Raw genomic sequence first — 25,634 nt, forward strand, 5'->3', positions numbered from 1 at the left:
AGAGGAGTCCTAACGAGGAAAACTGTTGTTAATAATATGAGGACAGCTGGATTCAAAAAGGAACAGGCATGTCTGATAGTTTGCTTTTGATCTGAAAAGAGGCTATTTAGTAAATAAAAGGGAAACTATAATAACAGCCAGAAACTGCTTTCATCACCTTGTTTTTATTTCGAGGAGACACATTAATTATAGATATACTTGTAGGGCACTCAGAAATAAAAGTACTTGTAATGTCGTTCTTTCTTTTGAGTGATGTAGTGTTTAGACTCTTCCATCATGCCAAAATTACGGAAAAAATATAATTTCTCAAAAACAAAGTTGCTGTGTATGACATTCAGAACATTAATAACACAGCAGATACAATTTGCTGTGTAAAGAAACAGTGGAGTAATGGCCTCCTGAGCAGAAAATGAAGTCGTGCTCTGTGTGTCTGTGTGTGTGTGTCGTAATCTGAGCATCTCTATCTGTTGTAGTAGCTGGTCTGGCAGCATGTGTATCTCACTGGCTAGCTAATTGCTACTGCTCTTTGCTTATACAGGAGTTAACGCCGTTATCGCCACCCCAGCCCCTGGTGGTGGAAGGGAGCCATTGCAGGAGTGTTAACGCCACACCTTTCAGCCCCTCCCCCACATCAACACTGTTAGCTCTGTTTCCATTTTTAACACTGTTTGGGCTGTTAGCACCATTAGCTGCTTGCCACCGGCTCAGCCACCTCCATGCTGAGAGCCGTGTGCAGGCAACCTCTGCATCACAGATATGCTGTGAATGTCGCATCAAGCTCTTTTGGAAGGAGTCTCGTGTCTCTGTGTTTAGTAACGTTTAGGATATTGTTTATAGCAGGAGTCTTCAACATTTTTCAGGCCAAGGACCCCAGAACTGAAGAGAGATGGAGCAGGGACTCCCTACTACATTTGATTCTTATTGACAGATTCATACATTCATACGTCATGGATTCATGGGTAACAGTTCGCCTATCATCATGGCTGTGTATTATAAATTATTATTAATATGTTGGGTTCCTGTTACCTGTTGTTCCTGTTCCTGTGAATGTGCGGACCCTCTAGGGGTCACAGACCCCCGTTGAAGACCCATGGTTTTGAGAAACAACTGGAGAGGGGGCACAGAATGGGTAAAAGAACACTAAGGCACCAGTGGCGCCCCCCACTTTGCACCTCAACTGAAGTGCAGCTATGTCTGGCAAAACTCTTTCAGTGTTAGCTCTGATACAGGCTCTGATCTGTGCTGCAGCACCCAGAACTGCCATTAAATATGATCTATGTAGAGTGACTCTGCGATGGGAATGGAGACTCACACAAGCGTGCAACTGGATGTAAGCAGTAGCTTAAAGTTGGCATACAGACTCATGCTGCTGCTACAGTGGAAGGGTTGCATTAATCAAATGAAATTTTCTGGTGAATTAAAGATTAATTTAAGGCACTATGCTTTAATGTAGTCACTTTGAGTGTGTGTGTGTGTGTGTGTGTGTGTGTGTGTGTGTGTTTGCTGGAATAGTCACAACCTCACAGGATCACAAAGTGCTGTATAATGACAGCAAATATGTGGTTTGTTCATAAAAAATGTGTCGTTTTCACAGTGGCATGCAGCCTTGACACTTGATTTACAAGCATTTAACGATGCATTAGGACAGGATCTGTGCGTCTTAGTTTGATCGTGTCTTGCTAAAAATGAAACAGCCAGTAATTTGTGATAAAAAAAAAATGAGTCTTCTGTTCTTGACCCACTGAATTCTATAGTACTCATTGGAGGTATTTTATAATGCTTGCCATTCCTGTTCACTTGGGTGTTTTCACTGTTGGTTTGAGTTTGCTGTGTCCTATTTTCTTTTTTATTTCAAAGCATTTTTGATGTCTTGAACTCTCAAATCTCTAGTATCAGAGATCACACTCACTGACATGAGCCTTTGATATCATAGATTCAAAAAAAGGGAAAGAAAACAAGTTTTGCGCATTTACAAAGAAATTTCTTTTCACTGTTTGGTACCTTTGGACGCTTCTAGATCATAAAAATGCAGCCATTATACCAATTGATTCTGCAGTGTGTGCAGGGTGCTGCTGCTAAGACTCTACTTGTCAAATCAGTGCTTCCTAGAAATCTAACAGTGCACTGCAGATATTGCCAATCTCACAGTTTTATGTCTGTAAAATTAAACAATGAATGAATAAGTAAAAAAAAAAACAAAAAAAACAACAACAACATAGAGGCCCCAGTGCTGATCATGGTTGCACAGTGGATCATGAAAATCATACAAACTATGCATATTGATTGTCATTTCTGTGTGAAAGCTTGCAGAGAAAGGAGTCAAAATATATTCATTACTGCTGCATTCATGCATGCATTTACTCTAACTCACCCAGCAGCGCATGCTCTGTGATACCGCATCTTCACTACTGATCTAATGATTTACTGTTTTTCAGATGCGCTCTATACAGATGCAGCCACATATAATTTCCTCTACCAACAGAAGGCCTTTCAGCTGCCAGCTGGCTGCCAGTCAGTTCCCAGCCAGTTACCAGTCAACTCCCAGTCACTGGCTTCCCGCAGGGCATGTCTAGATTCCGCTGTAAACACGCACAAGCTCATTCTAGCCAAAGACCAGCAAAGGATCGGCCAAGGACCGGCCAAGGTCCCAGCAGGGATCCACCACGGATCTGCCTGGGCCTCATCATGGAGGAACAGGAAATTATAGATGGCTGCATTTGTATGTGTGTGCCATTGCTTTGCATTTGTCATTTGGAGCCTCTCTGCCATTACCTCTATGGTTTACTCATGGATGCACCTGGTTTGGTTTTAAGGTGGAAAAGGCAGGTTTTTTATATATATTTCTCAGGCCAGATAGAAGCAGCAGACAGAAACTGACAAAAAATAGGGTTCATGAGCAGCACTCAAGGTAAAATTACAGTTCTTCAGAGGATAGAGAGTAAGTAGCCTTGAGGTGGTATTTCTGACACATAAAATGCAATGAGAGAAAGGTGCTCAGTGCTCTCTCTTTATGTACATCAACAGCCTGCTATCATAGCCAAATGCTGAGGAGCCCAGCACGGTTGTTGAAGTTGACGTGCGCAGTGACAGCTCTGTATAGCACAGGTAGGTAAGTAAGGATGGAGGGATAGATGGAGAGATGGAGGGATACAGGGTGGACTGGGGGAGCCTAGCATTGAGGAATCTAATCCCAGAGTTAATTGGTATGACTGATGAAGACAAATTGAAATGGGTCAGCTGAATCAGGGAGGAGAGGAAGGGCCGAAGAGAGGGCTCATTGTGTACTGTGCATATGTAACACAAAAAGGATATAAGCACAAACACACAAACACATACAGCTGATAGCGAGAGTGAAATACTTTTAGATTGTGCGAAGGATTGCTGCTGAGTTAAATCACAATAAGCCTGTGGCAGCGGGAAATGAACTTGTACTGGTTAAAGAATGCACCAAACATTCTTGGTGAAAGCTTTTCCTTAACAACGAAGCAGCGCCATTGATTTTCCAATACTCACATCTATTCACAGGTGGTCTTCTCAGGGCCAGCCGAGTAACTGAATGCAAAGCGTTTCACCTGGTCCGTGTGTGTGTCAATGTGGAGTGTGGAAGCCCGGTCCTTTGAACGCCGTCTCTGCGGGCCCGGCTAATTGAGCCAGATCAATTCACAGAGACGGCAAGCAGGTTGGCACAGTTGCCACATCAAAGAGATTCTAATAACTGCACACTGTGGCCATTACCAAGCCTGAAAAAGCCATATTTATGGTTGCTTCAAAGCAAGCATGGCAGCATTGAACAGAGTGAGAATGCAATGAGAATGCAGGCCTTCACTTTTCTTTGTCAGGCCTACAATTTAGAAACAAGGCCATTTTGGAGCAATTTGGGAACAGAATAGACGCTATTCACACATACATAAATGCAACCACTCTAAATTGTACTTTAATTAGATTGCTTTTCTGCTGTGACAGTGGAAACCAATAAACACAAACGCAAAAAGAGCCCAATGATGGACTGTAATTGTTAAGAAGGAATTGCAATAATACCCAAGTGATTCCTCTGCATCTGTGCTAAGTCTCATACTACTCTGCATCTACAGCCGGATTAGTTATGCTGATGCTGTCTGTTGCTAGTCATCTCTTTCCTTCTTTCTCTTTCTCACTCCCCCGTCCCTGCCTGATAAGTGATAAGTTTGTAACTTTGTTCATTAGTGCTGGCCTGTCTCCTGCTGTACAGGCTGTCTGAGGTGACATTATGGCTGGCAGGCCTCTCACTCGCGTCTCCCGGCCCTCTCTCTTTCCGCAGTGTCTCTCACTTTTTTGTCTCCCTCTCAACTCCATTTTTCCTCACTCTTTCCTACCTTTTTTTGTGCTTCATCTCTCTTTTTTTTCCACCCAAGCTCTCACTGATTTCTACTTAGCCTTCGTTTCTCACTCTCTCTCATGCTCGCAGCTCGGCACGTCTCCGCGCTGCTCGGCGAAATAATTTACCGCACGCAGCGCTCCCGCGGATGATTGAAGCGTAATTAGACGGCAGAGACAGAGGAAGCCAACGGAGGTGCTTGGGAGCCGGTGCTCGTCAGATGGTCCGTCTCACTCTCACTGGCTTTGCCCTTCAAAACTATCACTTCTGCAGGAAGAGCAGGGAGGGGACGATGTGCTCAGCCCCGCCGCAGCTAACTACACTGCAAAAAAATGACACATTGGCAAGTGATTGTATCTTTTTTTATGAGTGAGATTATCTCACTGCACTGCAGATATTTCCACAAGTATCTACCTCTTCCTTTAGTCGTGTCAATGTATCTTTCCTTTAACGGCAGACAGGACAAAAGAGCAGCATCTTAGGCATGCTGAAACAACACTGAAGCACATTATTATGGAAGTCCATAAACTCGTTAAAACTTGTCATTGAAAAGACAATCACACAAAACTGAAGCAAGCCCGAATCTCTTGAACTCAAGATAAACTGACATGCCGCGGGAATGGGGAATCAACATGATGCCTAGGTGCATCATTATACATTCAGGGAGATGAGGAGCGGAGAGGAAAGAGACATGCAGCTATGTGTAGGGAAAACATGATTAGCTTTGTGCAACTCAGTCTGTGAAAGCTATACTGTCACCATGGTGGCGCGTATAAAGCTACAAGTGCTTGTTAAAGGATGAGTGAAGGAGCAAAGGGAGTGAAGTATGTACACGATGTGCTTACGTGCTGACTAGCATCATTCCGATACTTACACGCCGTATTCAAATGTGAAGCGTGGTAGACAGAAAATATGGAAGGGAATGAGCTGCCGTGAGTGACTATAATCATAAGGATGCCCTTGTCGATGGCAGTTTCGTGGGGAAAGTGCTGATCACCACACTGTGTTCTGACACCATATGCTTCGCGAACAAACACTGCGGCGGATGTCAGAGGGGAAATGGCATCACATTCAAGGTGGCGAACATTGAACAGAGAGGTGAGCGATGCTGCTGAGTGAGCACCTGCATCCCCAAAGTCTGTCCAATTATCTATTCACAATACAGTATCTTCCCCTACATTCTCCCCAGATTTAACCCATGCTTGGAGGAGGGCTTCACCAGGCTGGCTGTTGTCAGCAACCAACTGCAACAGCACTGTCAGCCATCCCTTTGATTATCACCCAGAGGTCACCCTGTGTTGAGCCCAACTGTGAGGTTCTGGGTGTCAACGGAGCTAAGACGTCAGAGGAGTCACCTTTAAAGGATAATAAGAAGACTGCTGACTGACTGCAGACCACCCAGAGGGGGATCCGTGCTTTCCACATGAATATAAATGTAATATTGACAGGAAATCTTCCCCAGGAGAGAGGAAGGAAAAGACAGCAGAAGAGACAGAGCAAGTGAAAGGGAGTGAAAATAAATGAGAGAGGGGGAGTGCAAGAGGACCGAACACTCCGGTTCGTTTCACACCGTTAAACCATCTGAAGCATCCGCTGGTGACTACTGCTTGATGGGCCGGTGCGAGCGCTGTGTTATCATAAACATTTGGGATTCACTTCATGGAGGCACTTTAATGATGCTTTTAGCATAATTTCCCCACTGTAATGTGAAGTGAAGGGCAAGCAGCGCCTTTCTGTCTGCCTGTGAACCTTATAAATATTAGCTATTGAAACGAGGGCAGTGATGGAGGCACACTGCACCACAAGCTTCGCCCCCACTGCTTAAACCAGGGCACTAGTGAAAACTGTCTAAAATCAATATGGCTTTGTTTGACACCTTTATGCCAGCCTTACACCAAAAGCCTTTTCAAATAATTTGATTATCACAGAAAAATGTCCAATATCGGGTTAAATATGTTTCATATCTTTGTACGTTTTGAGTCAAGCGCAACGATGTGAAGATTGTCAACAACCCATAGCTGCGCTCTCTCCAGCGTCAAACAGGAACCCAGGTGGACAGTAAACATGGAGGGGACTCTGGGGTAACGCAAGAACATGAAAAAGTCTTGGTTCTCTTGTACTGTGGAAAAGGAGGAGAAACTTAAGTTGTGGAGTGAACAAGGGTCACTGTTTAATTCTGTGTGTATCCAATCTCCTAAATGGCGCTTATTTTAGTGAGACAGGTAGTGTTTGATGTGGTTCTCTTGTCATTCCCATGGTCTCCTCACGCTAAAATATTGCAGCTAACCAATTGAGGCTAGTAGACAACAAAATCCCAAATGTTAAGTTAGTATGCAAATACGTGCCAAATTGACAAGAAATATGTCGATATATTACGTCTTTTATTTTGTGTTTTTGCGGTCACACAGAAATTGTTAATATGTCATATTACTTAAGGAAAGGTGGCATGATATTTTCCACCAGGAGCATGGGGAATAATCTCAAAAGGAATCTAGCTGTAGTCTTGCAAATAGTAACTCTGGAATATCCCCAATCTTCAAAAAATCTGCGAAATCTTATAGTAGCCCCTTTTACACTGCCAGATTTCCGGCGAATGTTGGGCCGATTTGCCGGCCAGCTACGGCCAGAGCGTTTATGCACACAGAGGCGGACAGGCGAGTTGATCCGAGGTGCCCAATTTTCCACCTCGTAGGGTCATATTGGTGGAGTTTAAACAGACCGAGGTGGCCTTCTGCAATGGGAGAGGCTGTTGATGACTCGTGGGAGGAGCTGTTGATGACGCCGCACGTGCGAGCCACAGACGGTGGATAAACAGGAAACAGCTGATAGCAGGAATTAGCGAGCAGCTAGTAGCAAGAGGGAAACGCAAACCTGACAGACACTGTAAAGAAGAGGAACTGGGGAGACAAGGAATTGCGCGCCCTCCTTGCGCTCGCAAGCGAAGAGGCCATTAACCGTCAGATGACGGGGACGGAGAAGCGCGGGCCGACTTATGAGAGAATTGCCGCCGGACTAGCCACGGCTTCCCTCCCACGTCACTGTTTACGTCACACGCTGAGCCACACGTTTTGTTACTTGCTCACACCCCCCATTACCCTGAAAAAGGTGCATTCTGTATAAACAAAAGTAGGTAGGTGGCAATTTTTCACCCTCCCCGGTTTGTTTTTATACTGCCAATGCTGAAAAAACACTGATTGGGCTTTCCTGCAAATTTGCACAATTCCTATCTAAAAAGGGTTAAAACTCAAATTGTCTTAAGATATGACAGGGTGTCACACTTTAGTCTTTAAAAGTATTTTCCAAGTCTTCTGGTGTGGTAGGCATTAGTGCAACTAAGCACAGGTCATTGAATAGCAATTTGAAGTAATGTTGGTAGTGTGACATTTCCTAATTTTATTTTTTTCTTCTCTTTTCTACATAAAGTAATACTGCAGTGAAAGAAGTACACGCCAGGATTCAAAAATAGAAACCAGGACGGAGATTGGCCTTTGAAGGATCAAACAGTGTAAATTAACACAAATCCACACATGCATCTTTACGAGCATCATGGAATTTGTAGTCTGATCCAAAGAAAACAAATCCAAGTTTTTATTGGCCCTAAGTATGTATAACATCAAAGCGGGGTGTACATTGTCAGAATCCATAGGATGTTAGAGTTGTTTTGCTAATTCCAGGCTGTCCACACAGAGAAGAAAAAGAAGAGTACGGAGAAAAAAAAAAAAAAAAAAAGTAGAAAAGGACAGCTTTGTTTTCATCCGGGCTGTTATCAGCAGAAGCCGACTGCAGCGAGAATAGGGAGGGATGATTTCCATAAAGACTGGCTGTTGTCTGAAAGCAAGCAGCTGTCAGGCGGAATTACCTCTCCGACACAGACACCACAATCGAGGGCGCCCTTCCCATAATTCAGTCTGATTGGCTCAAGGGGAAAATGGCAGCCTGCGGAGAGTGAGGCGAGCGGCTGGTTGACAGGTTTGCATCTGCGAAGCTAGACGCGGCGTTTACCTGTTATCATTCTGTCTGCTCGATGTGTCACTTTTCACAGCTCAGAAAGCTACCTGAACAAAGTGACAGAGAATGGAGTCCACAGTGTGAGGAGGCAAATATGTGCCTATACTCAATAACACTCACACACACGCATACGCACACACACATATAAGGTGGGGCAACAAATGATGCTACAATAATTTGTGATAAGTTGCCCAGTAATTTATTATAGACAAATGTTTTCATTAAATGAATGGATTATGATTTCTACATACAGTATGGTGATTTTTAATGACACTGTAAGACTAACTGTTTTGCTATCTGACTCCCAGTACTTCTTAAATGTAAGGCCATTTAACATTTCAGTGACAGTGATGCTTACTTTGATGTCCTCATCTATTATCCTGACATATAAAGCAGACCAAATAGTCATTTATGCCGAACCACCATTGTTAAAAGTAAAGTTTGACGTTTTGGTAAGTACATCTTTGCTTTTTTGCCAAAAGTTATGTGACTACGCTCATGCCTTGGATCTAAGTATGGAGCAGGGGCTGACAGGCGATTAGCTTAGCTTAGCTTAGCATAGCATAAAGAATAGAAATACCCTTTTCCCACCATAATTTAATGTGATTATCAGGGTTTAGTTTAAAAAAAAGGGGGAAAATTCACTAAAAATAGGCGACAGACTCCTTTCATGTTGCCAGTAGACCACAAAGTATGGCTTCCTGTTTTCTCTTTTTTTTGTTGTGTTCTTTACTGATGTGTTACGTTCGGCTTTGTGGATGTGCCAGAAAACAGGTTAGTAAAAAACAGAAAGCAATTTGGAGGCCAGTGAAAATGTTACAGTGGTTGGCGCAGACTGATATCGGACGATATCTGAGTGCTGCTTGGACAGTGATGGATGGTATTTTGTGGTGGCGTGTCATTGCAAGAGGCAAAAATCAGAGCGTCCACCCAGGTGGTGTATTTCTATCATTGGCAATCAGAGCTGGCGCTGGAAAATACCTGTGACTACTGCAGTGTGCCACAGGAAGTTAGCATAAAAACAAATTAGCAAACAGATTTCTAAGTGTCATACAGCTCAGCTTATATTTTTTATATATTTTTTCAAATTGAAAAGTTTAACAGCATGTTTAGCTGGCAAACATTAGTAGCATGCTAGCTCTGTCACATATAGAATGCATGCATAGAGGATTATCAGTCGTTTGACAAAATGTTTCACAAAACTGGCTACAAACCTGACAGGTAGTCCCACTTATCTGTCGCTATGCATTATTGGTCCTGTTTTTGTCTATGCACCACTCCATGTGCATATTCCAACAGGCTGGACAGTGAAAAACATGCAAAATTAACTTCTCTGCCATTTCTTCCGTGGTGTTTCCGTCCAACCAAATAAAAGTGCACTTTCTTGCATTGAACACTGGGAGAGTACTCTGTATATTTTGCAGAAATATGGATACAAAACAAAACTGTGTGCGAACAACTTGTCACATTAACAATCACACAAGCTGCCATCAAAACAGACTAATGCGCATGAATACAAACTTAAAGCACACACATTCGTACTCATTAAGACAGGCAGGTATATGAACACTAACACAAAAAGTGTGCATTTGATTGCGGCAATGTACACACAAAATTTTTTTTTGTGTGTATACAAGTGTACACAGACACGCACACACTGTCAGGTTCATGCACAAACTTGCACTCTCAGAGATGTACACACACACACACACACACACACACACACACACACACACACACACACACACACACACACACTCCACACCTATGCTAAGTGTTCTTATCTGTGACTTGTGTAGAGGTGAGTGACAGGAAGGGAGGCGCAGGGGGGAAGTGTCCTTTAGGTATCTTAATTATGGCTCCTCTCCTCCCTCTCGCTGTCACCGTCCCCAGGGGAGGGCAAGACAAAAGGAAGGCAATGTTTCATCTCTGCTGCCTTGGTATTTCAAATTCCAAGGGGAGTAAGAGGAGAGAGACAGCAGGGTGTTACATTGGTGGAAGAAGAGGAAATCAAGTGACGCTTCCCTTTTCCCTCCATTTCTCTCTTCTTGCCTGCTCTGCAGCTGTGTTTAAAATAAGGCACCTTAATAAAAGCGTTTTAATGGCATCAAGGCAGGAAAAAAGGCGCAACTTGATTACTGTGACCGTTTTATTTAATGAGCTCAAAGCCTCTGGCTCTAAATTATTGTGGGAGTCGTCTGTGGTGTTAGCAATCGTCTTTGTGATTTACACCTTCCTCAGTGCGCACCTGGGTTTTTCATCCGGCCCCACCAGGGGAATGCCGCTCCGCCATGACAGAGAGGAGGGTGTCAGAGACACCTTGGCAGGTAGGCAGACACAAAGACAGCCTGCTGTTAATTATTGATGGGAATAAATTGCACTCATTGGATGTTTGGCAGGGGAACACATAGTGGATGTGAATACAAATGTGTTTATGAATGTGTGTTTACAGAGTGAAAAAAAGATGGCAAGAGAAAACAGCTTTAAGCATACGAGAAGGGGGTAGAGAGGCAAAGAGGGGGCAAGGTGGAGGAGGAGCCGATAGAGTGATGGGAGTGATACCTGGTAAAGAGACATTAGAGAGATGCAGAGGGAGTCTATAAAAGCAAACTACTCCTTAATGTCTCTCACAAGTGTGATAAAAGCACAGAGCTGCAGCACAGAATGCTGGCCTTTCCATTTGTGCGAGAAGAACAAGGGAACATTCAAAAATACAAACTATTATACACAAATGCTAATAGAAAATGATTTTGTGAATGTGCCCACACGCACACCTATGCAAACAAACATTCTTAAAAAGGTCAGCTCTTTTGTTTTGGGACACAAGACCTCTCACATGAAAATATTGACTGAGAAAAGGGGAGCAATGCAAAGTGCGGTCTTACAATGAGATGGGCAAAGAGCACGGCATCCTGTCTGTATTCTGAGAGCCTGCCCTCTTATAAATATTGGAAGAAGGACAGTGGTGGGGAGAGGAAACGGCCAAATGGTGCATTTGAGAAATGGCACACCTGAGCACCGCACGGAATATCATCTCCTCCTGTCAGATCTCATCCCATTTGATCAAAATAATTGCCACCTTCATCGTTATCATCAATTCTGTCATCTTCACTGGCGCCATCGCCATTCTCCATCTCATCAGGGCTTCTTTGGCTTCAAGGGGGGGGATTTCTGGATCAGATCAAATGTGGACCATCTCGTCTGAGAAAATCACTCATAGTGTTCCCTCATAGTTATCACCATATTCATTGCCTTAATGCCACTGACATTTTGCTCACCTATTTAAATATTCTGACACCAGCAAATCTTCGGCTTCTACGAAAATAGCCTGGTTTAGCTGTGCAGGCTCGTCTATCATAGATGTCCGGAGAGAGGGCCCTGCTGTGCTTTAGTCTATGATGATTCTCTCTATAGTCAGCAAGGGTATGAAAAATTTAAAAAAGAAAAATGAGAAAAGGACAGCTGCTAGCCTGGACTGAGGGTCAACAGACACTCAGCTATATTACTGATGTTCATGTTCTGGCACCGCAGTTCTTTTGGGGTAGAGTGAACGAGCCAGTTACCAGATGACAATCTGCTAAAACTGACAGACGGCCAAATATGCAACAATCAACATTTAGTCACAGTCTTAAGATACAAGATTCTAAGGTTAAAGGAACAGTGTGTAAGATTTAAGGGGGATTTGGTGGCATCTAGTGATGAGTATTGCAGATTGCAGCCAGCCAAAGATTCAGCTGGTTAGATTTCCCTCAGTGTTTGTTATTAAGGAGGTTTTTAAAGGTAGATGTAAATGACTCATTTAAACGTAACAAAAATAAAACAACCCTTATATTCAGGTGGTTATATACTAAAGAAAACACACTTATTACACTATAATCCATTTATGCCAATATTTGCCCCTAAACCCTACAAACTGGACCTGTAAGTGGTGAAGACGTACATGCACTGCCGGTGTGTTTATCCTCTAAGCCATACCTCTCCCATGTGTGTCCATGTGTGTCAACCTGGCTGCATTGTGCAACTCACTGGGGCCCTCTTTATACTACTGAAACAGCTTGTCTCACCTGCTTCCACTTTAGCAGCCTAATAATACTGCACAACATTGGACAGGCGGCTGGTCAGTCTTCAGTTACAGCAGGGCCAGCATACAACCAAGTCAGTTTGCCGTGGAAAAAATGCCACACACACACACACACACACACACACACACACATTCTCTCACACATAACTAAGCCTTCGTAACCACTTGAAACATGGGACCACATGTACAAGCAGAGTCTTGATACTGGATTGTATGAAACTGCAGTTCTGCCCTGTCACAGAGAGTGTCAGTAAGATAAAACAGCCCTACATGCACCACAGTCGCCTCTCAACTTGTCATATAACCCTCTAAACACAGTTACAAGCCCACATTCAAGAGTCTTATTATATTACAGTGAACAAGTTTGTCATTAAACAGCAAAGCACTGCGGAAAATTACTTTCTATAAAACTGTGTTTATGGACAAAACCAGTTTTTGGGGGAGCTTTCAGATCCATCAACATCTATTAAGACTGTTAAGTGTACAATATTAAATCCCTGGAGGGAGCTGAAAGCGTAACAAAGCGCTAATGATAATGGAAGAGGAAGTGGCGATGCTAACTTGTTTTTAAACACTCCTTACCTTGGCCATTTGGGCCTGCACCCCGGTGGCTTTGAGAGACGACACGGCCTTCTGTGCTGCAGCTGGGCTGTCAAAATCCACAAAGCCATAGCCTGGAGAGAAATAGGAAGAGAGGGAGGGAGAGAAAGGAGAAAAAAGACAGGCATTAGTAAAGAAAAAATGAAGGCAGATGACTAACAAGGAGAATGACAGGCACTTGGTAATTGTAGCAGTAATAGGTTGGTAACATGACTACAGAGGCTGCCAGTTCTCATATCTGGTGAGCACTACATTGTTTGATAATTAGCGACGTTGACGTTCATAGGGGGATGCTATGCATCTTAATTAGTAGCATGGATGAGCGATTTAGTAATAACAAACCCCGGCACCCTGCCCACCTCCACCTCCACACACACACACACACACACACACACACACACACGCACGCACGCACGCACATATGCAAACTCACACAGAGATATGCACACTTTCGCACAAACAAAAACACACAAGCACAGAGCAGAGTGCAAATCAGAAACACACAGCACCACTGTTGCAATTCTGTTGAAGAGATATTCTTATTTGTATAGTCTGCAGTTTACTATTTACATATTTTAAAAAGTCCATGATTAAAGAAATAATACACGTGTACACACTCACACACAGAGACGTGTCAATTAATCCTTGAGAACATTGAGTCATTTTCAGTTTTCACTTGTTCAGCCTTTTGATTTTCGGAGACTGTGAAGTTGGCTGGCCCACATCGTGTTCCCCAGCACCCGGCATATTAACACAACCCCATTTCAAAGCCTCCATAATCCTCTCCCCGGTAACAAATCTCTCAAAGGTTGACAGCATACCACAAAATGCTGCTATTTCTCTGTGTCTTTCTTCAGCTCCATCTCCCTTACATACACATAAACACTCATATTTGTCAAACGTAGCCTTTCTGTCCACCTTCTTACCATCTTTGTCCCTTTTCGTCTCTCACACACACTCTCTCTCGATGTCTCTCTCTCTCGCTCATATTTTCCCTGACATTAACAGCCACCAGACCCCATCTGGAAATTCATCACCGGAGGAAAGCGGAGGGAATGAAATCTGCGGCTGTGATTTATGAGTTATTGTGATCTCGACGTTCTCCGGGATGTATCGGAGACGGGGGTCACGTCTGTGTTAATTAAAATTTGGTGGCGGATTAAAAGCAGTCAATGGTGCCCTATGATCCAGTGTTTCAGAGGGAAAGTGTAATTAGAAAAGGATAATGGGTGTGAGGTGGGGGGAGACTCGCTGCTGTGGTTACCCCATCATGTTACAAACCATCAAACGCTAACACCTCACTTTCCCACCATGAGTTTTTCTCATACAAACATCTCACTTTCTTAGACATTTGAGGTGTGTGTCTGTACTGTGGTGGTGGTGGTGGAGGTGATGGTGGTGAGGGGCTGGGGGTTGGGGTCATTTTCCTATCACACGGCGGTGAAGGAGTGTGGAGTAATGTGGAAATCATAACCTGTGGCGGAAGAGAAATCGAGTGTGAGGACTGATTAATGGCCAGCTGTTAGAGTGAGGCTGGGAGGGGTGGGTCTTTAATTGTGGAAATATGAAGAGCCAGTGCGAAAGGATTCAAACACAGGCGGCAGGCAGAATAACCGTACCCTTTCTTTGAACATATATTATGTCTTAAATGAGACTGCAAGTAAACAGTACATACAACCATTCTGTCACATTAGTGCGCCTGCAAATTTAGTCAGTATGTAAAGAAATCCAAACTCGACTCATATAAGAGCAGCTTATAAAAATGTCTTCAGAGGTGGAAAAAGACTAGTTTTAATGCTTTAAATTATCATTATGAAGTAAATTTTGATTGAAAATGTATTAGATATAAAATAATGCCACCATCAGCATTTAGATTGGTTTCCTATAAGCATCACTTTGACTATGCAATTCTGATTCTGTCTGCCACCTGGTATGATCTCCTAGGGAAATGAAGGCTCGATTTAAGGCACAAAGGAAGTGATGAACCATTGTGCAACCCAAAAAGAAAGAGAATAGTGGGTTTATTTCTACAGTAGCTGTTATAATGTAGTGGTTAGAGCACTCGTCTTTCATGTGGAAGGTCCAGGGTTCAAATCCTTCTGGGGTTGACGTCACCAAAGGCATGGGGTCGCAAAAGGTTCCCACCGCCGAATCAAACGAGATCAGATTCCTTAAGGAGGCTTCAGGATAAGAGACTAACTCCAGAATCTGATCCAAGTCTGGTGCGTCTCAAGCCCATTGTAGATGGGAGGTTCCAGACGATAAAACGGATTCAGCTTTCATGAATGTATAAAGAGAACTGGGTATAGTGTTAAAGGGGACACCCGGCTCATTTCTATGAAAGCTTCTCAGTGGCTCATGAAGCCAAAAAGGTTCAACTGTTGCATGTAGAATTACTGCTTCCACATCATGTGGCCCTTAGTGCAAGTGCACTAGAGACTTCTGCCGGCCAACCAGCTACTTCTGGTTTTGCACGTCTTTAACTTGAGTTGTGATGAAATGCAGCTCTTCTAGAATCTCCAAATGTTATCGGACCAAATCCTGATAATGAAACCCTCATTATTTGAGAGGTTTGATGCTCAAAAAATGGATTCACTGATTTATAGACGTCTATTTTAGAAAAAGTCTTTCTAGGCGCAATGGCATCACGAGAGACTCTGGAGGTGTAATTCCACTGTTTGGCCACTACAGAAATTAGTTTCAAAGCCTGATACAGTCCCTGGAGGCCTGTTAGCTACAGATATCTGTTACCAAAGAGTATCAGTGTTAGGCCTTTGAGGTTACTATCCCAAGTACTGGTGGAACAACCAAAGTGGAACTTTGGAGAACAAAATGCAGTGTGTCCTGTGTTGTAGGTAGTTGCTAGGCTCTGAGGAAAATGAAAAAGCCATCCAGTTGTCTTTGAGACAGCAATGCCAACATTATATTGCTTGGAAACATTGAGGGGGGCCGTTGAGAAGTTGTCTGTTTCCACTTTAATTGGCAGTATTGGTTTAACCAAATTACAAAAAACATATTTTCTCTGGCCTCCAGCGGTATCTAACCATGCAGATAGAGTTTAGTGGATTTTCTTTGGCCAGGTTTTGAGATTTTTGCCTCCTCCTCCCAAATACAATGGAAGAGAATTGAATTTTGGAAGTGGTGAGAGTGAAAGCAATGTGTCTTTTCAGAGACAGTCACCCTGTCACTGTGGATAATCCACAGACCACGGTGAAAAACTACCAACATAAAGTGTCTTTGTGAGATGTCGGGCCACCACAACTACTGAAACAGCTTCACTGTGCCTTGGCATTGACTGTAGAGTCGCTGGAACCCTACCAGAGGGATGAACGCCATTCTTCCGAAATATATTTCCTGCTTTGGTGTTTTGTTGATGGCAGTGGAGAGTGCTGTCTAAAGGGCAATTCCATATGGAAAGTGATTTTGAAGAGTTTTTGACATTTGTTTTCCCTGGCATCCTTAGTGGAGTGAAATCTTCACTGCTTAAATCTCCAGCGCCCGGTATTTCAGAACATTTAATCCAGATCAGAATTATCTTAATAGAATTAAGTCTCAAAACTGGGCTCTTCAAAATGAGGGGATGTGATCCTGATACCACAAGTTGGGATACAGATTTTAATAACTGATGTTATGACCTTTTGCCTTTATCCAGTGAGACATTTAATTAATAACAATGAAAATAATAGTGATAATAATCCATTACACTGATAAAGCACTTCTCCTAAACTCAAAGAGCTTCGGAAGAAAAAAACCCCAACAATACTAACACTTCCTGACATTTTCAGATTTGTGTTAATGAAATGTATTACTCTGACCGACAGATGGATGCCTATCCAAAGACTGCAAGTCCAGATTCTGTGAACTGATCTTGTGGTATCTGCATCAGAATCATTGTGTCTTAAAATTCTTTTAGAAATCAGGGACAAAACCTACAAGTTTATCTTTATTTGCAACAGCAAAAATAGGGATTACAAAATGTGTATATTTCTGTTCTGGATTAAATGTTTTGAAATACTGGGCCCAGCTGTTCATAACATTGGCCGCCTGTTTCTCCATGAGCTTTGTTTCTCCTCAGCCACATAATGAATAAAATCAATCAATCAATATATTAAAACAATGCTGTTTTCTTTCTACAAGCTCCTCATGGAGCCTACTTAAAATCAATTTTTGTCCAGTGAATTTTTGTCAGTCAGCGGAGGAAAGTTTGTCTGGCTGCTATCCTCTCCGCTCCTCAGGAGCCGTGCTGCTGACAGGACTGCTGAGAACAGTTACGTCCAAATGGAGACTGAAGTTGCTGACGTCTTACTTATGATATGGATTCCCAGCAAGACGTTGCTCCAAATTCTTCCATAAGTTTTCAGTTAGGTTGAGATCTGTTGACTGCAAAGGCCATAGCATGTGACTCACACACCATTTTCACACTCATTAACTGTTCAGTTCCTTGTATGGGACCCATTCAGGATTTTCCTTTTAATTTGTCGCATGTGCGTGTTTCTTTGTTCACATTGAGGTGGAATATCCAGAGTAACGGGCATGCTGTTGTTGGAAAGACATGTTCTATTGAATATTTTAAATGCAAATTTTCATTGATGTGAGCACCACCAACAAAATTCCATTCACCTCAGCTGCACTTGGATGGAGGCACAAAACTCAGAATGAATCTCTCCAAATGTGGGCAAGAAAAACAAAACTACCCGAAAGACTAAACGAAACCAGAGGTGAGTGCTTTTTTGTAAAGTGGGTGAACTAGCCCTTTAAACACCAGATATTGCATTCTCTCTAGATCTAAGACACATTAAAAGTACATTAAGAGAACCACACAGATTGTTACTGAGGCCCTGTGGGTGACGGCTGGTACTCTTTAATAATCAGAATATTCCAATGGTGGATACCTGGGACCCCCAATTACGAATTTAATATTCACCCCACTGCCACCTGGAGTGCACTTATCAAACTTTCAGCAGGATGAGGATTTTAGAGAATGCTGACCTATATTCAGACGGCTCTGAATGGAGGAAGAGGTGAGGGGAAGGCAGGGAGAGAAAAAGAGCGAGAGAAAGGGTGTGTAGAAAAGAAAGGAAAGTGAGGGAGGGGGTTATTTGGGGTCATCTGAATGCACTGAAAGAGACTGAATTGACACTCAGCTAGCAGCCTCCAGTAATAGATCCAGTTTGCTTTTCCCCTGTGCAGTTATTGTAGATGATATATGCATAATGATTCTATAATGTGGAACGTTTGATCTGTAGCCACGGGGTAAAACTGTTAAAGCCTTGTTTTGTTGGAAAAGAAAATAATAATTGAGAGACATGGAGGCAGCTTGAGTCTCTATTTGTGCTTTTATCAAGCAGAATGGTTGTGGAGGTTATGAAAGAGTCATAGTCTTTGTGTGTGTGTGTGTGTGTGTGTGTGTGTGTGTGTGTGTGTGTGTGTGTATGAATCTATGAGCTCCTCTGCTTCAATACCTGTAACAACAAGTCTCAGCAATAGTTCATTAAATTTAACTGAGTCATTCTGGCTCATCCTCAATGTTTAAAGAGCAAAGTATTGGATAGTTTGCAATTACAGACATATATCTCATCAGCATTCAACATCTGGGAGAAACCATTGTGTTGTTACGTTTGGATTCCACTTGGAAACTTGACACTAATGAGCCTGGCTCGCTAAGCTTATGACTGATTCCACTGTCACTGCAGTAAAATAAATAAAACTTACATGTACCCTTTTTGGTAATTACAAATTAGCGACATATTGCTTGATGCCATGTTTTGATAAGCAAAAAAAAAGCGTCTCTGTTGGGAGTTCTAGCCACTGGAATAATGGTTCCAGTTGGAGCAAAGCTGTAGCATCAATCTTGTATCTCATAGCTGGCTTGATAGTTTAGTGGAGAGCAGTGGTGGAGAGCAACTAAGTTCAGCTACTCAAGTATTTTACTATAGTTCAAATCAGAGGTTGTTTGAAATGGATTTCGGCACAGCAACATCACTGTCCCGGGCAGCACTGTGATTGCTTTTATTTTGTCTAACTGGACTTTTCGACTATTGAACGAAAGTTGTGCAACTTCCAATGTCTGGACCTGTTAGAGGCCGATGCTGGCGGACGACGCAAACTTTCAACACGTCTTGAAACTGCTTTTAAGATGATGGACCTCTGTAACATGTTTATCCTTCCTTTGGTGCACAGGCAAGAACAGTAAAGAAGAGAGCAAGTGAAAGACACAGGTGGTGTGCTGTGCTATTTCTCTATTGGAGTAATTCACTGCACATTGGCTGCAAATGACATTATGGAAGTAAACAACACACTAAGGTGTAAGGCAACTACACAGAGAGACATGACTGAAGCTATGATGCTAGAATTATGGTTAAATACAAAACAAGTAGACTAGCTAGCGCACTATGATGTTTATGGTGTTTATAACAGTCCACTTGCACAAGCCTGGAGGATGATGACTTAGAGATTCTACTATAGTCATATGTCATCCTCCCATTTTAACAATAAGCTTCTAATTTCAACTTTGAGGGTATAATTAAGCTATTTTAAATATATTTATATATTTGGTGAACCATTTTATACATACATTGTATGATCAGTTAAAAGTATTTGTTACTTCTATATTTCAAAAATGCTTGGCTTAAATAAATGTTCTCTCTGTAACCGGTGGACTTGAGTGATGTCTGCCTTGTGTAGATATAAAGAGGCCCAGACCGTTGACATCGTGGAGGCGTTTATTCCTGACAACAGGTGGCAAAAACAAAAACCTCCGTCATACAAAACCGTACAAACTCTCTCTCCCACGCAGCACAACAGCAAAAGGAGAGAGGCAAGTTGGGAGACACCCCTTTATAGGTAGGGGTACAAGAACTGGTTATCAAACGTTCCACATGTTGAACACGGAGGCATGTCAGGTAATAACTGAACCAAATTGTATGGAATTATAATGCACAACATTACAAATGTACATGACTTGTCACACATATCACTGCAGAATAATTGACCCTGTTACATGTCTACCACCTACAGGAGGCTGAAAGCGACAGCAAACGGGCATTAAGACATGGAACTCTTGCCCAAAAATCGTAATATAGTCTGCAATTACTATCCAGCAAATCCAGTCATTTGTTCATTCAAAGAATTGCTTGACAAATATATAATAATGTTTAATATTATTTGCTAAAGAGCCTTCTGAGTACCTTTGCATGCACATGGGTTTTAAATTGGTGCACAGTCCACACAAAAAAGGTATATTTTATTCCAGTTCAAAAATTCCCTTAATCAGCTGCAATTGTGATTATTTTTCCCCTCTAAAATTTGTATCAGTGTCAAAAACCCATATTGGCCGGGCTCTGGCTGTTATTAATAAGATATGAAAGCTTAAAAAATGCATTTTAGATGAATGAAACGTGCACACTTTGAAATCAGACGCTGAGTCCAGAGCTGTCTTGGAAATCTAAAAACCCTGAACCTTTTATTGTTACCCAGCTTCCCCATACACAACAAGACTTAACCGGTTCCTCCTGATATCTCAGCTGCTCCTCGCCCCTGTTTGCTCAGCGCTGCTAAAATGTATGTATCCGGAAGTTACTGTAAACAAACACCGTGATTCAGTCTACAGAGTGTGTACAGATAAGTGCTTTGTCTATGGTTGTGCATGTTTGCAGGTGCATCTACTATATGTATGTTGCTGGTTAGTCCCTAAGCAGGAGAAAAAGTCTAAGTTGTGGAGAAGCAGCAGGGTCAAGAAACGTTACACTCAATTTAAGACATCGCATCTCACACATTTAAACAACACATACACACACCTACACACAGATGCACGCAGAAGAATGTGTTGTCGAAGCCAAGTACATGCTGTACTCCTACTGTATTCAATGCGGGTACTCTAGAGTTACCATCTGGAGTGGGATGCAGAGGGCAAGGTGTTGCTTTGAAGCCTCTGCAACAACACAAACATCCAATCGATAGCTGTCACTTAAAAGCAGCTCAAAGTGACTGACTGCATACGTGGTTGCTGATAATGCGGTGTTGCTTCACACTAATGTGCACATGCACACAGAGTGGCTCAAGCACACATACATTGTAAGCACACAAGCATGGTGGGATAACACACACACACACACACACACACACACACACGCTGTATGTACAGACACACAGACTGTCTCTCTGAGAGGAATAAAGGGAACATGAGCTGCCATATCATATTTCCTGGTCTGGCTCTAGCAGGGAGCCTGTCAAGATAAAAGGACCATCTTCAATCAGTTACTACGGGATGGTGCTATGCTACCACTGCTTCTACTCTACTGTAGCCCCAGTCACTGTGCTCGTGTAAATGTGTGTGTATGAGGCAGGGTGCTCCCTAACACAGTCCCCCTGCGGAGGTGTAGAACTACAGTAGATGCCACCTCGGGCTACGCTCCACACAAAAGTCTTCAGTGGAGAGCGGAGATAAGGGACTCATTACAGTACGTGTATCGACGTATCAATCATCCATGCATCATTCATGCGCCGTCAAATTATGCTAATCCTAATTACTTCTGGGGAAATTACCATTCTTTATCTGCTAATAGTTGGGATTGTTTGGGGTTTCCTACCCACTATATCCACCACCATTTTCCCCAATATTACCATTTTTCACATTCTAATATTCAGCGCTAATGATCCCATTTTGCACAGCATACAATGGAATAATAATGCCCTAAGTATGAATAATGAATCAACGACAAGTCACGGAGCATTACAATGGTGTACAGGGCAAACACTGTAATTGTTTACGTCCTCGTGAGTCATCAAGAGGAGTTCTGAAACTGCTGTTGCACATGGGTGATTAATCATCACGGTTACACATATGTTAATAATTCGTACTTGCATGTATAAAAGTAATTACAGCTAATGGAGGAGATAGATGGGCCACACCATGGACAAATATGCATAACAATGCCGGTAATATGATTGTTATGATTCATGGTACAGGCGTAGTACAGCATCCTACAGTATGTGCATCATTTTGACCTCGCTCTGCCTTCCAACTGCAGATACTGTACATGTGTAAACAAATGCTGCCTGTTTTTGTTTGTTTGTTTGCAAGTGAATACTGCATATACAGTAGCATGCACTGCTGAAATGATAAGTCAATTCATACATTTGTTGATCAATAGCAAATTAATTGATAAAAATCGACTGGTTCCTGCTGCTCCAGTGTGAAATTTAGGCCTGCAGCTGATGAGTCATTTGTTGATAATTTTTCAGTTTGGAAAGATTGAAAACTGCCCATCACAAGTTTCAAGAGCCCAAGGTTATGCTGGGATATTTATTTTTCTGGCCAAAAGCCCAAATGTTTAGTTTATAATAATATAAAACAGAGAAAAGCTACAAATTCCCGCCTTTATCCTCAATTAATAACTAAAATTACTTGATTTATTGAGCATATTACTTCATACTGACTAATAAAAACTGATGATTATTTTTCTGTCAACTAATTAATTATTTCAGCACTAGCGAGAGTTAAAGAAATGTTTTTTTTTATATGACTGTAAATTGAGCATTGTTGAATTTTGGGTTGTTGATTGAACTAAACAAACAATCTGAGCAGTCACCAAGGGCTTCTGAACTTCACTAGACTTATTGTTTAAAGGTCCAGTGTGAAAGATTCAGGGGGATATATTGCCAGAAATGGAATATAATATAATAAGTATGTTTTCTTTAGTGTACAATCACCTGAAAATAAGAACCATGTTTCCATTACCCAAAAAGTCGCTGTTTATACCTACACAGGGAGCGGGTCCTCATCCATGGAGTCTGCCATGTTGCACTACCATGTTTCTACAGTAGCCCAGAATGGACAAACCCAATACTGGCTCTAGATAGGGAGACTGGTGTTTTTTTTGTCAGCCACTGTAAACTGCTTTATTCAGTCTTTTTACCAGTTTGTTCAGTCAAGGAAGAGACCTCTGCAGATTATTTGTAAAAACCTCCTTAACAATGAACACTGACAGAATCCCAACCAGGAGTTAACGCTTGGCACACAGGAGAGGTTTCAGCAGGTTGCAATCCGCAAAACTCACCGCTAGATGGCACTAAATCCTACACACTGCTCCTTTAAGTGATTAACTATAAAAAAACAAGTATATTTGTTAGTTACAGTGACTCAGCTAATATAACTGAGGGGGAAAAAAAGTTTTCTTTGAGACACATCCTGAGAGGAACAATTCATAAAAAACCCTACAAAACATGAATGAAAGGAGCTGTTGAAATATTTCATTGCTTGTACATTTATAGATGTCTTCGGTCAATTTTGGGGTTTGACCAGCCCTTTTGCCCAGCAGGGAGGGTGGGTGGTGGTTTTGGGAGGCTGTGGCGAGCTGTGCAAACACTAAGGGGGGGTTTTAAATAGCGAGATGGCATCCATGACTAACTGCGGCCGAGTCAAGACCGCCTTGGTCACACTCCAAACCCAGAGGAGAGCATCCTCACTGGGACTGCATTCCTCTGTCCTCCGCCATCTATCCTGCACCACCAGTGGCTGACTGATGATAAATTTTGTGGCTACCCTCCACTAAACCATGCGGTGGTGTGTGTGTGTGTGTGTGTGTGTTTCTGTGCCTGTGTGTTTGCTGAATGGGTGTGTACAAATGCTTGTGTGTGACCTCCAACTTTCTTGTTTGTGTGTGTGCGTGTGAGGGTTTGTGAGTAAACAAGGGGAGGATCATAAATCTATCATTCAGTTCAAAGATCCCACTGAGAAATATCTGCAGTGCATAGATCTTTTAAAGGTTGCATATTAAAATGTTTGCTTTGGGCAAGAGACTTGCGACCACATCAGTGCCGTCACAGCGTTAACACCACAGGAAAGTGACAGCTCAAGAGGCAGCAATTCCCCAATAATAGTTCACTTAGGCCTTTCACAAAAAAAACCACTTTTCTTGGACTATATATTGTCCAAGAAATTACAATAAACAACATTATTGTCATTTTGAGATCATTTTATACCACTGATATAATGATTTTATAATAGTATGATAATGCATCTACATCCTTTCACAGTGCAACGGACTCTAAATTCTTAAGAATATTCAGACAGTGGGAACTGAAAATAAATAAACAACATTTAATATCACTTTAAAAAAGCAATAACTGTCAACATAATATACAGGGTAGTAAATAACAAAATAAAGTGGCTTTATAGGGTTAGCCAAAATTACCCAGTCTGAGACTTGATACAAAATTTGAACAACAAACAAACCAAAACCAAGTGATGCCTCTTGCAACTAAAAGACAAGCTCAACAAAGCTCTGGGAGCACCCCAGTAACCTCCATAATCTGGCTGGTGTGCTACAGTTGGCTATCGGGGATGGACAGTCTTGGAGCTGGATGGTTTACTGATGGATTTATGGAGGATGAAGTTGCTGGAGGGTGAAACTACGACAGACTTTTTGGCTCATTGCCAGGGGTTGGCAAGCTAATGACTATCAGGACTGAGCCTCATCCACTCCAAAAGTGGAGCTGCAGGCTACCCGTGAGCTACACTGTGTCATCTTTGGAGTGCTTATTTTTCTTCGGACATGTGTCAGTAGGTGGGATTGGAGACAAAATAAAGTCTCATACAGGGAAGGAAAACTGTGCGGTTAATTCTGATATTATGTTGGCTAAAATGTGTAAACACAACAGTCAATATTGAATCTGGAAATCCATCGGTAAAAAGAAAAAAACAACTTTTTTTTTCTTCCTTTACCTCTGGAGGTACAGCTCGGAGTTTTTCGACTAACGGAAGTGCAGGGGCCTCTGCGATTGCTCACGCCCTTCACTTCCGGCGGTGCCCCCAGGGAATCGCTGTGTAGTTTACAAATACTTCGGGTAGAAAACCAGCAGAGTTTAGCTATATATCACATTTTTCACATCACTATATCACCGTGTAGACTAATCTGATGTTTGTTAAGTCTATAAACACAATGACTGAACAAACGTTACTATTTCTGTGTGCACGTTTTGTAAATAATAACAATAATATCGTAGATTAGCTGGGCTAACCGTTAGCTGTTAACATTAGCTGTTAGCAGTGTCTGTAATAACCATAGACTGTATAAAAATAAGGTAATAACTCAATAAACGGTCCGTGAATAAAATATTTTTTCCAGCGGATATCTTAGTTACATCTTGATTGAGCTAGCAAAGCAGTATTGTGTTGCTATGTGTGGTATTTATTCAGTTATGGGAAATCACAATGTCTAGAAAGCATCAGTGGCTGCAGCTGACAGGGACAGCTAAAAGCCTAACAGCAGCAGCAAAGCTAACATCAGGACGTCATCTGTTAAAAGCCTCCCGTTATCGGATACGACATGAAATTACTCCAGTTAGCTCAATCATGTTGTAACTAAGACATCCGCTGGAAAAAATATTTTTTTTCACGTTGACGAGATGGTGATGTTTTGGGTGGAGTGGTCGCTATGAACGCGGAGCTTGCTGTTTCTGTAGGCACACATTTCCTGGGGACACCTGCACGTCTCGGCCATGCCCCCTCCATTGTGATTGGCTGAAGAGCAGTATCGTTCAAACTCAAAGCCCCCCCCTCTAGTCGTCTTTCACACAGGGCTGCCAACA

General features: G+C 42.3%; 1 protein-coding gene across 3 annotated transcripts in view; it reads right to left on the reverse strand.

Annotated features, from left to right (window-relative positions):
- rbms3 (RNA binding motif, single stranded interacting protein) overlaps positions 1 to 25,634 on the reverse strand; it is a 382,296-nt gene that overhangs the window by 157,980 nt on the left and 198,682 nt on the right. For all 3 annotated transcript variants that reach the window (XM_049601753.1, XM_049601755.1, XM_049601754.1), the window contains one exon: positions 13,026 to 13,117. In XM_049601753.1, the coding sequence (XP_049457710.1) occupies positions 13,026 to 13,117 (92 nt within the window). The remainder of the gene's footprint in view (positions 1 to 13,025; positions 13,118 to 25,634) is intronic.

This window comes from Epinephelus fuscoguttatus, linkage group LG17 (genome assembly GCF_011397635.1).
Source record: "Epinephelus fuscoguttatus linkage group LG17, E.fuscoguttatus.final_Chr_v1".
Lineage (NCBI taxonomy): Eukaryota > Metazoa > Chordata > Actinopteri > Perciformes > Serranidae > Epinephelus > Epinephelus fuscoguttatus.